Source organism: Botryllus schlosseri, chromosome 12, assembly GCF_051294905.1.
Source record: "Botryllus schlosseri isolate E-star chromosome 12, Bs_hap1, whole genome shotgun sequence".
Lineage (NCBI taxonomy): Eukaryota > Metazoa > Chordata > Ascidiacea > Stolidobranchia > Styelidae > Botryllus > Botryllus schlosseri.
This window is the reverse complement of record NC_137247.1, coordinates 3,409,764-3,425,509: the sequence shown is the minus strand read 5'-3', so window position 1 is coordinate 3,425,509 and position 15,746 is coordinate 3,409,764. Positions and strand designations below refer to the sequence as shown.

Genomic DNA, 15,746 nt, shown 5'->3' with positions numbered 1-15,746 from the left:
ACATTAGCTCCGGCTCCAGCTCCGGAGCTGCATTATTACCACTGCTCCGGCTCCAGCTCCGGCTCCGGCTCTGAAATTATCGTCGAATGGTCATGTCTATATCAGGGGTACCCAACCCGCGGGTCAAATGTGGCCCGCGAGAGGGTTTTGCGTGACCCGCGAGGTAATTTCCTATTATGTTATCGAAAATGAATTGCTCAGATTGTGAACTTACAATGCCAACCAAAAATTACAATTCTGGCTGCGACCCTTGGGGTGTTGATGACTAAAATATCAGTTCCGACGCATTGGCAGAACCAGGGTCCAGTCACATTTTCAGTAAATCGTCGTACATTACAATAAACTAAAATAGTAGCGAAATTTTTCTTCACGCTTCGCATGTTTAATTGTCGCACGCTTTCTTGCTTGGTAGCCTACCCCCTACTGAAAATGAAAAAAAAAACGCCTAATTAACCCGATTCAGTCTAACTGTATTCGCAATTACGGGAGAAAGTCTTTTCGCGTTTGCGCTCGCATAAAGATCGTCGACGTGAAATGTAGGCGCAACATGATTGTCGCATATTATCGGATACCTTCGATATCGATGTGACCAGACGCCGAATAGTCGTGTCCTTGCAAACTGAGCCTAGCGGGCGGTATACAATAGACCGCAATACTCAAGTAATATTATTATTGACCTAGTTCATTAATAAACTTACGAAATTTTACCCGCTTGGCGCAGCTAGTGGACCGCACACTCGTTCGTCAATTGCATGTGTCCCTTTAGCCGAAAAGGTTGGCCATTCCTGGTCTATATAGATCACTAATCTACCCATATGTTAGTTATCTATAGTCATCTAGAGTCTGTCAGCCATCAGTAACATCCGATGTAGCAACGAAGACATATAGGTGCCACCGTGCCGGTTTGTGACGTTATACTGCATACTTGTCAATCGTCGACAACATCGTAGTTGCACTAGAACGCACTTTACTCCATGCCATTGCTGTGCACAGCATTAAAATTCAGGCCTGCTGTTCAATTATGAGAAATCAGCAGATGTGGTTGTTGCATATATATAATGGCATCTTATGAAATAGGTCGGAGCCGGAGCTACTCCTCAAATAACGGGCTCCAGCTCCGGCTCCGGCTCCGGCTGAATTTTATGTAGAGCTCCGGCTCCGGCTCCAGCTCCGGTGAAAATGCACGGCTCCGGGGCTCCGGCTCCGGGCTCCGGCTCCGGCTCCAAAGCCCTGATGCCGGACCCCAATTGTGAAACAGCATAGTTCTATTATCAAAAAAATAATTGCCCAGGTAATTAATTGTGAACTTCCAAGGCCAACCAAAAGTTTGATTAGCCTTACCGTGAAATTTGGGATGTTGATGGCTAACATAAGTTCCGACGCATCAGCTTAGGGGCCAGTCACATTTTCGTAGATCTTCATACATATGACCACAAACGTTGTAAATTGCTACGCTCCTATAGTGAATGGGCTGAAATAAATTTTCAATACTAAACATTGCTATTTCTCGTGGACCGGTAAGCGAAAACTATTTCATTTTGAAACCAGTCGATCAAATAAGTTTCAGATCTTCTATTTATATAACTCAGTGGTAAGGACCCACTTGACGTTTTTCTTTCCCGAAGAAAGCTCACGAAGTAATTTTGCGCATGCGCAGTTCTGCGCAGTCTAGATATCCCTCGCCGTTTCTCGGGCCGTGGTTGTAATCGCGATCATAAAATATAATTATATATAGTTACGGATCAGGTAGTTGCGAGTTTCGCTGTCGGTATTTGGTACAGTTGCGCGGTTTACTCGCAGACGTGCAGCAATGACGGCCTCTGATTCAAAAGTTCTGCAGGTGACGAATATATCGCCATCTGTCACGATGGATCAGCTCGAGACTTTGTTCGGCTTTCTCGGAACCATAGACGAGATGCAAGTCTTCCCCAAGACGTAAGTAATTTAGACAATCTTACGCAAGGTATGTTCTGCCTTTGGAATGAACTATTATAGCTTGCATATTGACCGATCAGCATGATCACGAGACCACAAATTTGTGTTAATCTGATCTGATGATGCAAAATTTGAATTCGAAACACATTTTCTGAGTATTAATGACATTGACTAGGCCTGCTACTAATACATCCTACTGTTTTCTATAGCTCAGCGGTTCCTACCGCTTGGACCTTGTGAACCGGTAAAACGTCTTAATAAATGTGAACATTAAATAACAATCCATATATGGAATTTCTGATAACCCAAATTGCAAGTAACGTCAATAGTCAAAGGTATGCACCTAAAAAGTAAATATTGAAGACTTCATTCAATGCTGCCTTTCGATATTTGCCGTGTTATAGTGGTTCTATTGATGTTTTTGCAAGGTGAAGTACTCGAGTACTGTTGAAAATTAAGCCTACTAAGTATAGTTTTATTTGCCGTTTCTTTTGAAAGAAATGCAATCTTGCTGTTGCTAGACTCTTCTGCAATGTTATGACTGTATGTACTTACTTAGTAATATAGCCTGAGCCCACACAGGTCTAGCTTGTATATTGGTGAGTGGTGCAGTATGATATAATTGAATGGAAATATTTATTTACACAGAAACACGGTCCCGGTAAGCTCGAAGGTTGCTTTCGTAAGATACCAAAGCAAATCGCCAGTGGAAACGGGACAACATTTAAGTAATACGGTTTTCATCGACAAAGCTTTGGTCTGTGTAGCGTATGCCGAAGGTGAGATCCTTTACCTATAGCTTTGACATGGGCATGCGCCCATAATATACTTTATATCCTCTTATTGTTGTACTGGATAGTTTTGAAAGAAGTCAGCAAAGTGATGTTATTAGAAATGGTAAGTTTGATAGCGGTTGAGGTTGACGGAATGGTCCAACTGTATTGAAATTACATGAATATACCCGATACCCTCGATCTTTGATAGATGCTGGCAATCAAATTGTGTGGCCACCCTCATATTTATTCAAATCGGGTTAAATCCAGACGTTGTCAGCAACTAGTACTTCTATTTTAGACCTAGAATACTTACTTTTGTACTTCCTTGTAAATCATTGTACTTACTACTTCTGATTAAATCTACAATGTTCTTTCCAATTCTCTACTAGTTGCTGAAAGTTAGCCCTGGCGTGTGTCGTCCGAGAATAATCATGTTTATTTCGATATGAATATATTTTTCAGTGGTAATGTTGATAATTTGAATACATTTCCGATTCTATACTAGTTGCTGAAAGTATTCTGGATTCTTTCGATATGAATATAATATTCCAGTATAAAGCTGCTTCCGATAAAAACTTATTTAAAATGTCTGAGGGTGACCATGCAATCTAAGATTGTATAGATACTCCTTTTCGAAGCAGCTTTTCCGATGGTAGTAGATATCGTTGTTAGCCGCATTACCATTTTATCATATACTGATCTGGCCCGAATCATGCCACGCGTAATTACAACCTGTAGCTTGTCTCGTCATCAAGTCACGAAATCTTTTTTGTTTGTGTGCATTGTTAATACCCAACAACCACCGGAGGTCCTGCAAGACGCAGCGTTTCAGTCGCGACGGAGATCTGTCGAAGAACACGGCGATGGCGATGTTCTGTTTTTCAGATATTCCTTCATAGTTTGCGATTATGAACGCGACACTACGCCGGTGTAACGACATCCCTTATTGTCTTTTCAGGATGTGTTCCGGCTCATACATTGAGGCTCTACAAATCCTATGATCCTTACACATTATTCATTGTGGACATAGTCATTTTTGCTTGGATATTGCGCTTGAAGTGTTAAGATTAGTGTTGGGCAAAGCGAGTACCTGGTCATTTGATTCCGAATCGATTATTGGGGTATAACACAATATGTCGCATACTCGCGTAAACGTATCACGTCGTACTAGTATGAATGATATGGAAAATTCAAATACAGTGCCCTCTATGAAATTGTTGAGTTGTCCGAAAAACGATGCACGACAAATTCGGCTCGATTCCAATCTGTAGAAGCGAAGTTATTCATGTTTAAACTGTAGGATTTCTAATAGTGTTTACTGTGGGTGGATCTGTAATAAATAATTACAGAATTTTCCACCATAAATACTACATTTTTCGAATCCAAAATTTTGCACTCCAATAATTTCGCTTCTACGTTATTTATTAACAGCTCTAAATTGCACATAAACTAGTTTTATCGCACATTGACGATATGCGACAAACGTCTTCAGGAAGTGAATTGGATAGGCTACTCGTAAGAATCGTGTCAATTAGCCAGCTTGCGATCTGTTGCTGGGCGTAAACTGTTCAATCACATGATTCCGCACATCAGCAGACCACGTTCCTGCCTTACCGTGCGGCAATGTGGGGGAAGAATACCGAATGTGCGATATTGTTTTGAAAACATTCGCAGAATAACTTTGACTCGATCGTGACTGTTCTATCGCCCGGGTTTCATACATTGTAGAGTTACCATTACCATTGTCTGTCGATAATGCATTGATTGCCATCAGTACATTGTTCATGAAGTAAACAGAACAGAATAAATTGACTTACAGACATTTCATTTCTACTAACACGTGTACTACATGTTTCGTACACCGTGATATGACCCAACAAGGTTTACAGCCTTCTACAGTGAAAAATGATATCGAAACTACAATTCTCGTGGATTAATTGTGTTCTAGTGGCAAGATTCGTGTAATTTTAAGACTTGAAAAATCATCCGTTACTAGTAGACCCCAATCACGAGTAGGCCTGCTGGGTTCAGATTTGATCGTTGGAGTCGATGTGCCCAGCTCTAGTTTCATATCCCAAACGCGATCACCTTTGTTACCTTCATATTTACTTGAAGTGAATTTTCGCTTACATTCATGCCCCCCCCCCCTCTTTGTATCGAGTAGCTTTTAAGATACATGGCTTCATGCTATGCTTTTATCTGTGCACGATTCAGTCGCTTCACAACGAAAAAGTCATCACGTGAAACAATTCATCGAGCTGGATGTCTCTTGGTCGCCATAGCGACTTTTTAGCAAGTGTAAGCTCTTAACGTGTAGCGAGACGGTTCTGGTCAAATGTAGCGTAAATGAATTATCTCCTCGTGTGTAATTGGATAGATAAGTTGCCGAGCCGGCATGTGCCGTTTCCCCGCATTAATTTTGGTTGCATTTCAGGAAGAATTCCGGATGAAACTACTGCCATGCAATATGTCGCTCCCGCTACAACTGAAGCAGATGAGAGCTCCGTGAGTAGCCGCGAATCTTTTGAACTTTCGATAACTAGTGCTTGGTGTTACAGTAATAGAGTACTTGAATGCAGGGTTGTGACCAGGTCACAAGTCAATCTCGCTTTTATAGTTTAAACTCGAGTTGAGATCAAGTCAGCAAGCAGAGGTTCGAGTCCGAGTCGTGGTATTATGACTCGAGTCCAAGTCATTGCGTTGATTGCTCAGTTTCCAGATAAAGTCTTGTTAAACCCACTTTCTGCAACTCTGTTGGGTGATATCGAATGGTTCACATTTATAATATACTGATTTTCCTCACTTATAGCAGTTTCTTGTCGCAATAGAAGAAATCCCAATAGTGTGGTTACGTTACTATTCTTCGAAATTACAATGAACTGTCGGTCTTGGCCGTCTGGTATCATACGACTTGGTTCGAGTCACACGCAATGACTCGAGTCATTACAACCTTGGATTCTGTGTAACATAGGCTTCTAAACGTACAGAACTCCAATATCGCGTCAAGCGATATGCTCATATTGCCAAATTTATTCTTTCTGAAGCTTTCTTTTTACTGAAATTTTGCAATATGGTTGTTGTGATATTTAACACGGATAAACTAAATGTGGCGTCGTAATTTTTACAGCAAATTCCCGGGAACGTCGATCCCACCAAGGTCGAAGAGATCAAGAGAACGATATACGTCGGTAATCTCGATTCGAAGGTAGGTTCTCCGATCTCAGACATTTATAACACGGAGCGATGACTTTACTTGCCGTTGTTCCAGACTGCCACCGCAGAGCAGCTCTTGCAGTTTTTCTCCACCTGCGGAGAAGTGAGGTTCGTTCGAATGGCGGGCGACGAAACGCAGCCGACCAGGTTTGCTTTTGTGGAATTCGCCGACACCGCGTCGGTCCACAACGCCTTGCAGTTAAACGGGATGCTTTTCGGAGACAGGCCTATCAAGTGAGTACTGATGCCGGAGATTTGTCTCTTATCGGTAGATGTGATCAGTAGGGTTGTTGCATTAATCTTCAAATTAAACCGACCGATAGAAGCCAAGTTTCACGGAGTTTCCAGTAAAATTTGAATAAAATTCTAGTAGCCTCACTTCTACAGGTTGGAATTGAGCCGAATTTGGCGCGCAAGCATTTTTTCAGCCAACCTTCCAATTTTATCGAACAGCCAGCAAAATTTGAAGGGAAAAGTTGAACAACCCTAGCGATAAGTAATGTAGTACATGTAATTCTTGTATTGATACTTGGCTACTTATAATTCCTAATTGTACATATAATTCAGCAGAAATTTACGGTGTTACGTCTACTTGGCATCAAAGCTGGCTACTTTCAGACCACTAGGGCTCTTCAAAAATGATTTTTTTTTCTCAAATCGTACTGGCTAGTTGATAAAATTGTTAGGTTACATACAGGGGCGTATCCAGAGCGCGAAAAAAGGGGGGGTTTTGGCGTTCCGAAATTGGCTATTATGACGTCATCAATACGATCACTCGTCTAATCGCCAAAACGACTATTTACGATAAATTATAGTTTAATAATAAAAAGAGATTTGCGGTGAGTGGGAGATGTACGAATACGATACAGACGATGCCTGAAATTGCGCTTTTTCATGGTATGATTGAAAGACATTCGTAAATGCTCACATTTAGTCATGAGCCGGCAAACGCCGCCCGTCTCCAAGCGCCTAGTTCCGGCCAGAGATGCGCGATTTTGTTAGGTTTTGACGATATTATGCGCACGGCCGGTAGTATCGCAGCGGACGAACAATCGCGGAATAGGGCGATTGCATAAACGAGGGCGATCGCGATCACCACACAGAGGTGTGGTGTGAAAAGTGTACACGAATATGTGCTTTTCGATGGCTTTACTAGCCGTACGGCTGAGCGCGTAGTACGCGCGAAGATAATTAGACCTTAATTGCAAGCACGCAAGTCAGTCAATTAATACTGAGTACACACTGGGATAATAACTTGAGCGGCAGAGAAACTTGTCAGTCGATATAATTAGGTTAACTTTACTACTAGGCCTACGCAATTCTCCCGTTCACCGGCAACATAGGCCTGTATTTCAACGACAGCAAGCCACCTAACAATCGAGAACGCGGATTGCTAGGCTTGTATTTTGAAAAGTGAATTCAATCGCAGGCCATTGCTCGCCGATAACCACGAAGACAATGTGGATTTGAGAACAGCATTGTCGTACTGGTGCCGCCTTGTCTACGTCTGGCTGATCAATCAACACGCCGCCGTGCAATTCCTAATTAGGATTTCAAGGCGAGCAGGTGCAACGAATTCGCGGGCGATGTTGATTGCCGACAACGTCGTCTTTGCAATTACGTATCGCGTCGACCAATAGATTAGATTTTCCTAAAATGCGTCTCTCGTTTTAGCAAGGCGAGAGAGAAATCGAGGGAAGAAAGTTGAGAACGTCGGCAACTGCCATAGCTAAAATGTAGCTGAACAAGCGCAGAATTCGTACGGAATTAGTGATATATAATGACCTTTTTTCATCCCTGCGACTGATTCGGCGCATAATTCCAATATTTTGTAGGGGTTTTAGACCCCCTAAATAACATTAAGACACCATATTTGCCTTATCATACGAGAAAACGAATATGTTGAACTGATAAATTAGCAAATATTAGAGGCTATATTTGACATCAATTTTTGGGATTTTGAAAAGGGGGGGGTTCCGACCCCCTAAAACCCCCCCCTGGATACGCCACTGGTTACATAATTTAAGCCTACACATCAAATTTAGTTCAATTCTTTTGAAGATCCCTATTGACCACCCTTACTTGCCGGTGGGCCTTCCGTATCAGTATTTTCAACCTTTCGACCGCGTTGCAGGGTCAATCATTCGAACAACGCGATCGTCAAGCCGCAAAACAAGACTCAAGAGACCACGGCGAAAGAAATCGAGGAGGCTATGCGGAGAGTCCGGGAAGCCCAGTCGCTCATTTCCAAAGCGTTAGAACCTGACCCGAGAGGTAAGGTTTTCGTGGCTAATTCGCTGTTGTCTGATTTGTTGTCTGAAATTGGCCCACCGAAAGTTCCTTGGAATTCAGACTATAGAATCTATTCGTAATGTTAATCCGTGGACTAAAGCTATAGGATGTGTAAACTGAACCGGAATTCCGTATTCTGGTACTTTGAAGTCAAGTTTGTTTGTTTACGTCCTATGTGTCATACAGGTTCAAAATAAAACCAATACAGCAGAGCAGAGTATGCCTTGAAAATTTAAGTTACAAGTTAATGTTTTCATATTCGAGTTCAAATCGCGCTTTTTGCCATTTTTACATCAGGAATAACAATGTCTCTGCTTCAAACTGTTGTGTCATACGTTTCCAAATCCTAATTCGTAAAATAATGCAATCAATGCACGTGATTAGCGGTCGTCCTCACTCGCAAACAACGTTATGTCGAGCAATGAAAGGGCGGCTGAAGGCCGACATGTCAACAAGATTTCGGGCACTAAATATTTGTTTATTGAAGTCAGCCGTGAACCTGTCTTGAGCACCGAGCAGGCCTGCATCGATATAATTTGAGTCGGCGTTATGAGAAAAATCACGCAGTGGAATACGTACGCATCAGACCTGCCAGAGAAGCTATTAAAGCAGCCAGGCTAGGCTATCTTACTAAGCCTCGCAGAGCTCGGGGCGCAACCAAATATAAACACACCCGCTTGGCAGCATGTGTTAACAATGTAGTTCACAGCTTTCAATTCAGAAATTAGTTGCAGAATATAGTCTGAACTTCAGTCTCAGCCAACGTTTTTTATTGCTTCATATTTGGCCCGCTGGGAAAAAGAAATTCCGCACCCCGACTCTATTAGATACGAGAACAGAAGTATATACCGTAATTTTCCGAATATAGTGCGGCCCCATGTATAATACGCACCTTTAAAATGGCGTGTAAATTCTGGGAAAAAGCCTATACCCATGTACAGTACGCACCCTGCGTTCGCAGTACATAAATGTGTGTTTTAGTACATGTTGATCTGTTCTGCGATGTCACTGTCGAACAATCATAACATGACGATCGCTAATCAAAATACAATTAACGGCATTGTCTCTAAACGAGAATAGATAGTAGCCAGAGCCTGCGAGGTCGGCGACGCGATAGTTCAGGCTAGTGACACACGACATCTTGCGCACGAGCCCTATTACAATTATAGATGCGATTGCTCAGGCCAACGGTTATGTCGGGCGCACCAGTCCTGTTTGAGATGCGACTGATTGCGCAAGCGATTATATCTTGCGCACATGGCCTCTTGTGTATGCGATTGTTACGGCATGTCGTTGACGCGATGGATCAGCAAGGATTGCCGCCCACGCTTGTAGCAATCAGCGACCTAATTTCGCTCGAGTACAAATGGCAAACTAACTCAGCAAGAGATCGCGTGCTGTGCAGACGACTCTCGTTAATTGGCAAAATGCTTTTCGTTAATTGGCAACACCCTTCTCTATTTGGCACGAGTTACACTCTATAATACAAATTACGGGCACGAAGGCTATAGGTGATGCGCGATTGGAAATAAACACGAAGAAGGGTGTGATTTCAAGTTTTTGATCGAGGGATATTTTTTTCAAGGCTAGCTGAGTAGCTGTACCCATGCATAATACGCACCCCCCCCTATTTTAGGGCAAAAAATCGGTAAAATTTTGCGCATTATACATGGAAAATTACGGTACTTGGCAGTAATTGATAACTACAAATTTCCCTCGGATTCAAACTTGGCTCTCACTGACCCGTTTGTTTTACATCAGCTGTTCAATTATATGATTTTGCACATCAGCAGACCACGTTCCTGCCTTACCGTGCGGCGATGTGGGGGAAGAATATCAAATGTGCGACATTGATTTGAAACCATTCGCAGAATGTCTTCGACTCGATCGGGACTGTTCTATCGCCGGGTTTTTTACATTGTAGAGCTACCATTACCATTGTCTGTCGATAATGCGTTGATCGTTAATCAATACATTGTTTATGAAGCTAACAGAACCGGATGAATTGGTAATTGTCAATTCTAATGCAGTCGTGACTATGGCTAAACCAGGGGTGTCAAACATACGGGCCGCTTCCGGCCCGCCAGACGATTAAATCCGGCCCGCGATGCAATTCTTAATAGATTGAAAAATTCTTGTTATTATCTAGCACGTTTGTAACAAGTGTTAAGATTTTTGCTGGAAATACTCTAATTTAATATTCCCTCAAGACAGCAAATGTCGAGCATAACAAGTGTACGACTCCGCAGATCCAATTAAAATTTTTAATTTATTAGGAAAAATTTTGAAAAAAAATTTCAAATTTTTCTTTTGACCCCACGAAATTGTTGAGCTGTCTTCAAAGACGATGCAAAACAAATTTGAGTCAATTCCAGCTAGTAGAAGCGAAGTTATTTTGAGTTTTTCGTTGATAATCCAACGATCGAGGATAATCTGAGGATTATCAACGAAATTGTCGAATAACTCTGCTTCTACTGGTTGGAATTGACTCAAATTTGTTTTGCATCGTCTTTGAAGTCAGCTTAACAAGTCTCTTTAAGCCGTGTAAAGCAAGGGCAGGAGGCAGCATTTTGAAATCGGTTGACTGGTCCAGCCCGCGGATGATTTGAGGGCCTGAATCCGGCAGGCGATGCAATTTGAGTTTGCTCCCCTCCGCTAATCACTATGATTTGAGTGCTCGAATATAAATCGAGCATTAATTTTAATGGTGGTAAAATAGGAGTTCGTCCAGCACTGAAATTTCATCCCCCATTGATACTATCATTGGTTTGTCGGTCATAATTGTACTTTCGACACTATGACAAAATGAACTGTAAAATGCTTGCTTTTTTACTTGATTTGAAATTTTACTAGATTCAGACGCTTGTCGGTCTGAAACCTCTGACTCGAGCGTCTCTCGTTTTTAGACCGGAAAAGGTCACGGTCCAGGTCGCGTCACCGCAGGCGCCGTTCGGGCAGCGGCAGCCGACGGAGACGAAGCCGGTCCCGCGAACGCCGGCGCCGTCGGTCCAAGTCCAGGTCTCCGCGGAGGTCCCGTTCGCGGCGGTCCAGGTCGCGTTCGAAATCGAGGCGGCGCAGGAAGTCGAGGAGCCGCAGCCGCAAACGCAGCAGGAGCCGGAAGAGAAGTCGCAGCCGGAAGAGAGAGAGGTCGGCTTCGAGGAAGAAGAAGTCAAAGTCGAGGTCCAGGTCCAGGTCGAAGTCGCCGCATGGGAAAAGGTTTGTTGTTTTTGGTGTGGTTGTACCAGGGTTGTAACCGAGTCACAAATCAATCCCGCTTTTATATTTTTGACTCGTGTTAAGTTACTTTCAATCAGCGTTGTAATGACACGAGTCACGATTTTCTGATGACTTGACCATACGATTGGGATTTCATCCATATTGGTACTGGCACTTGAAAATGCCACCAGAAACTGCTAAAATTTGAGAAAATCAGTATATTATAAATGCGAACCATTCGATGTCGTCAAACGGAGTTATAAAAAGTGGGTTTACAAGACTTTTACTGGAAATTGAGCAGTCAACACGGTGGCTTGGACTCGAACTCGAGTCATATCGGCGTGACTCGGACTCGACCCTCTGCTCTCGGGGTGAGTTAAAAATGGCTCGACTTGACTCGAGTCAAAACTATAAAAGTGAGATTCACTTGTGACTTGGTCACAACCCTGCTTTCAATTCACCACCGAGTCAAGTCCTGTTCACCGTTCAGTTTTGAGTTCAATTCCGTTCAACCCACTTTTCCAACTCTGCCCGGGTGATATAGAATGGCTGGCATTCGTAATATAATAATTTTCCTCAGTCTTAACAGTTACTAGCCCGATTTATCAAGCATCAGAACCGATAGACGAAATAACAATAATATGGTGACTTACTATTCTTCGAGGTTACAATGAAATGTCCGTCTTGGCCGTCCTAGTCTCGAGTCATGACTTCAGTGATTTGTAAAAGTGTCCTCTTTACCGGAATCCCGAATACGGTAACCCTAACCAAGCGCCTCTGGTCGCAACTCGGAATAACGGTTGGCGTCTGTTTTTGCGTAAAGCTCACGACACAAGCGAGACCGCAAACGCGATCATCGAGACCGCGACAAGAAACGGCGGAGGAAGTCAAAATCGCGAAGCAGCTCGCGAGAAAAGCCAAAGAAGAAGGAAAAGGTTTGCCTTACGATAATTCTATTGGCCTAATTCGTTGGTTCTTAACCTTTTTCAGATGCGCCCCTGCTTTACGATAGTGAAAAATTTCGCGCTCCCCTTATCGTCATGTCACAAAATGCAACAAGAATTCTAGCGATCCTAACGATAGTTTTATGGACTAGTTCCTTGGAATTATTCGGGTATTAGAAACTCAAATCGTTCCGTATCCAAGGCGCTGTAGCAAAACTGGATGTCGGCGACTTCTACAAAATCATATTGACCCAATGAAAATGTAATTTTCGGCGGTCTAGCCTGAATGTAGGTCAAATCAGAAAGGACCTCGAATTTAAACGGCAGTGAAATAATCGAGCTGTCTATTTACATACAGTGCCAAATGTTTCCAGTAAAAAGTTAGTTGCATAAAAAATTGGAAAAACTTGCAAAAAGTTTCATGGAAAATCGAAAAATTAAGAGAAGGTGTTATGAAAGGTTCCTCCATACGGCTTGAAACACTATTCTACATAATTACTGAATATTTAGAAAGATGCCGGAAGCTGTGATAAGAAGTTGCAAAAACCCTATATGACTGTTGATGAGAGAATTTAAGAATATGAAATTCTGTGCTAGACACGGAGCAATAACTACAAGTTAGAGGTGAACCACAGGTCTTATTAGACTAAACAGAGTGAAACGCTGATAATCTGATTCTAAATCTAATTTATGAAATGTTTCTTTGCTGCAGTTCTAATTCCCGTCGAATTTTTGACTCGTTGACTCGTTCCTATGATAAATTTAATTTATTGTTTTACTGAAATCGCTACAGTGGAACTTGGTGTACTGTACATACGTTTGCCATTGCCGCTTATGTTGAATTATTTGATACGAAGTGTGCTTGCTTACCGTTGTATTTATTTATAATTTGGAAGAGTTAAAAATTGTCTATTCGTCCAACTGTGTCGGAGGTGGTCGGTAATGAAGTAATGAAGTATTTCTACCTTTTCGGAGCACCTTTCGGGTTGTGTTTTAGACTACTTCTACTTCCCGTTTTAAGATTTTTTGCTAAAACTAGTCTCAGAATACTTCTTTTTTACATACTTCGAAATTGCTACTTGTACTTTTACTCGAGTATAAATTTAAGGCGCTGCGTCTGCCTGAGAACCAACGATGACGATATCAGCCCGCTTTATCCTGTTACATAATCTGACTTGCACTGTCCTTTTGTCCCAGACTGAGAAAGCTGAAAACGAAAAAAGGGACAAGTCCCCGAGCCCCACTGCCAACGGCGAAAAGGAAGACCAAAAACCCGAATCCGGCACCAACGGGACCAGCCAACAGCCGGAGGCTGTGGTCGCTAATGGCGAAACCGCCGAGTAACTTGCTTTCCAACATCAATTTTTTACGACTGCAGGATTGCGCGATACAAATGATTTGACCTTTATTACGTGTGGAAATGCGGGAAGGGTTTCAGATTTGTGCAGTTGTTGGACGCGATCATGTGACGAAGAGCATATATAGCGCCGAGTTTTCATATGGGATGGATTGGTCTGGGATTCGGCGCGACTGGTCGGTTTCTAGTGCGTTGTAGGGAAAATGCCAGTTGCTTATGCTGGTGGCGAGTGGGATCGGTTGCCCGACAGTATTTTCATTGTAAAATAAACCTTGTTCATGAAGGTTGTGTCGTGTGATTAGCTGTGCTGGTGTGGTTTTTGACGTTGTGGATGAAGGAAGGACATATTTTATTTTTGTCCTTGATGTTTTTGCGGCATGTGTGATGCACATACACACGATCTGTGCATATGCGTACCATGAGAGCATGATCTACATATGCTGCTGTACCATTAAGGTGCAGATATAGCCTTTGCGGCTTTCTAAGTCTTGCACCACCCCTCCATGCTATCCCAGTAATGCATGAGCGCCAAGCAGGGAAGTAATGAATACCACTGTTACTAATCAGGTCCTTGGTCTGAACAGGCCGGACGCTTCACCATGACGCTATCTTGTCGACGTATTGCCAGAAGAACAGCATATGGGAATCGATTAAGACTATATCACGAGTCTCTATTAGCGTGTTTTCGACGGGCCTGTGGAGTCAGAGTTTAGCTAATTTTTCGCTTAATGCATTCGGAGTCGTGGAAAAAATACTGACTGGAGTCGGGGTTGGAGTTTGAAAAATTGACCCTGACTCCAACTTCGTTATTATGAAAACAGTTGCTTTCAAAGGCATCTTTAAATTACTGAGAATGACTAGAATACGATTTTTCTCTGCCATCAATCACTGTTGTTAAAAACAATACTGATTAAATTGGACATCAGTTGCATAGAGTAAAAAAAATCGCAAATTTCATCTTCCCGATAGAGTCACCAATTGATGCAATTTTTGGAATGATGCTGTGACAGATTAAACGCATCGTCATGTTTTGTAAAAGGAGTTCACGGCCAACAATTCGGATTTCGCAGCGTTAACAACACGAAGACTAATTTTGCATGATTGGATATATGTCATGTTTGCATGATTCGTACATATTACTGTATGAGAGAGTTCGTGTTATAAAAACATGCAAAAAGGAAGGATATTTTTGCATTTTTCCGTGGTAATTACATAGTGTATAATTCGAACTGTGCCGCCATGAAACAATTTTGCATGCCATATGTTTATTGGTTATAAGAAAGTCACTGTGGCGTATAATTTTGAAGTGAATTGGTAATACCATAGTGTCCTATATGGTGTCGACACAAGCAAATCGCACGGTTCAATGAAATTGCATCATCATTGTTATGGAGATTGGCATTGGGACGCAACAATGCTGTCTAGCGAAACGAGACAGGTGCTCGAGAAAAAGGGAGCCAGACAGTATTGTTGCGTCTGTCGTTTCGCCAGACAGCATTGTTGCGTCCCAATGCCAATCTCCATAACAATGATGATGCAATTTCATTGAACCGTGCGATTTGCTTGTGTCGACACCATATAGGACACTATGGTAATACTGTCGGAGTTCTCTCAAGAAAATAGTCGGAGTCGGTACGTTTAAAAAGACTCCGGGATTTGGAGTCTGTACATTGAAAATATCTGGAGAGAGAGAGATGTGATATTCTTTTTCGCCTGCACCATCGAGATGCTTTGACGACGGAGTTGCGATACGGCCCCATGAGGTCATCGAGTCTGCGCCCCCGTTTTTTTCTCCTCCACGCTATCCGTGATTGCTGAGCGCCTAGCAGGATAGCTGCGGATACCAATTTTCGAGTCTTTGGTATGACCCGACCGGGGATCGAACCCACGACCTACCGCTCGAGAAGCCGGACGCATAACCATTACACTATCTCTCTCGGTAGGGGGGGGGGTAGGTAATATTTACCGACTCCACAACCCTGGTTTTCAAGGATATTGGTGGCGACAAGGGTT

The 15,746-nt window shown here is 42.6% G+C and overlaps 1 protein-coding gene across 1 annotated transcript; it reads left to right on the top strand.

Annotated features, from left to right (window-relative positions):
* The first annotated feature begins 1,658 nt into the window (after positions 1 to 1,658).
* LOC145452393 (putative splicing factor, arginine/serine-rich 7) lies at positions 1,659 to 13,810 on the top strand. Its single transcript, XM_080330586.1, has 9 exons — positions 1,659 to 1,935; positions 2,584 to 2,714; positions 5,146 to 5,216; positions 5,839 to 5,916; positions 5,980 to 6,158; positions 8,059 to 8,198; positions 11,123 to 11,432; positions 12,256 to 12,367; positions 13,574 to 13,810. Exons 1-9 carry the CDS (start codon positions 1,811 to 1,813, stop codon positions 13,718 to 13,720), a joined length of 1,293 nt encoding a protein of 430 aa, XP_080186712.1. The 5' UTR covers positions 1,659 to 1,810; the 3' UTR covers positions 13,721 to 13,810.
* The last annotated feature ends 1,936 nt before the right edge of the window (positions 13,811 to 15,746 follow it).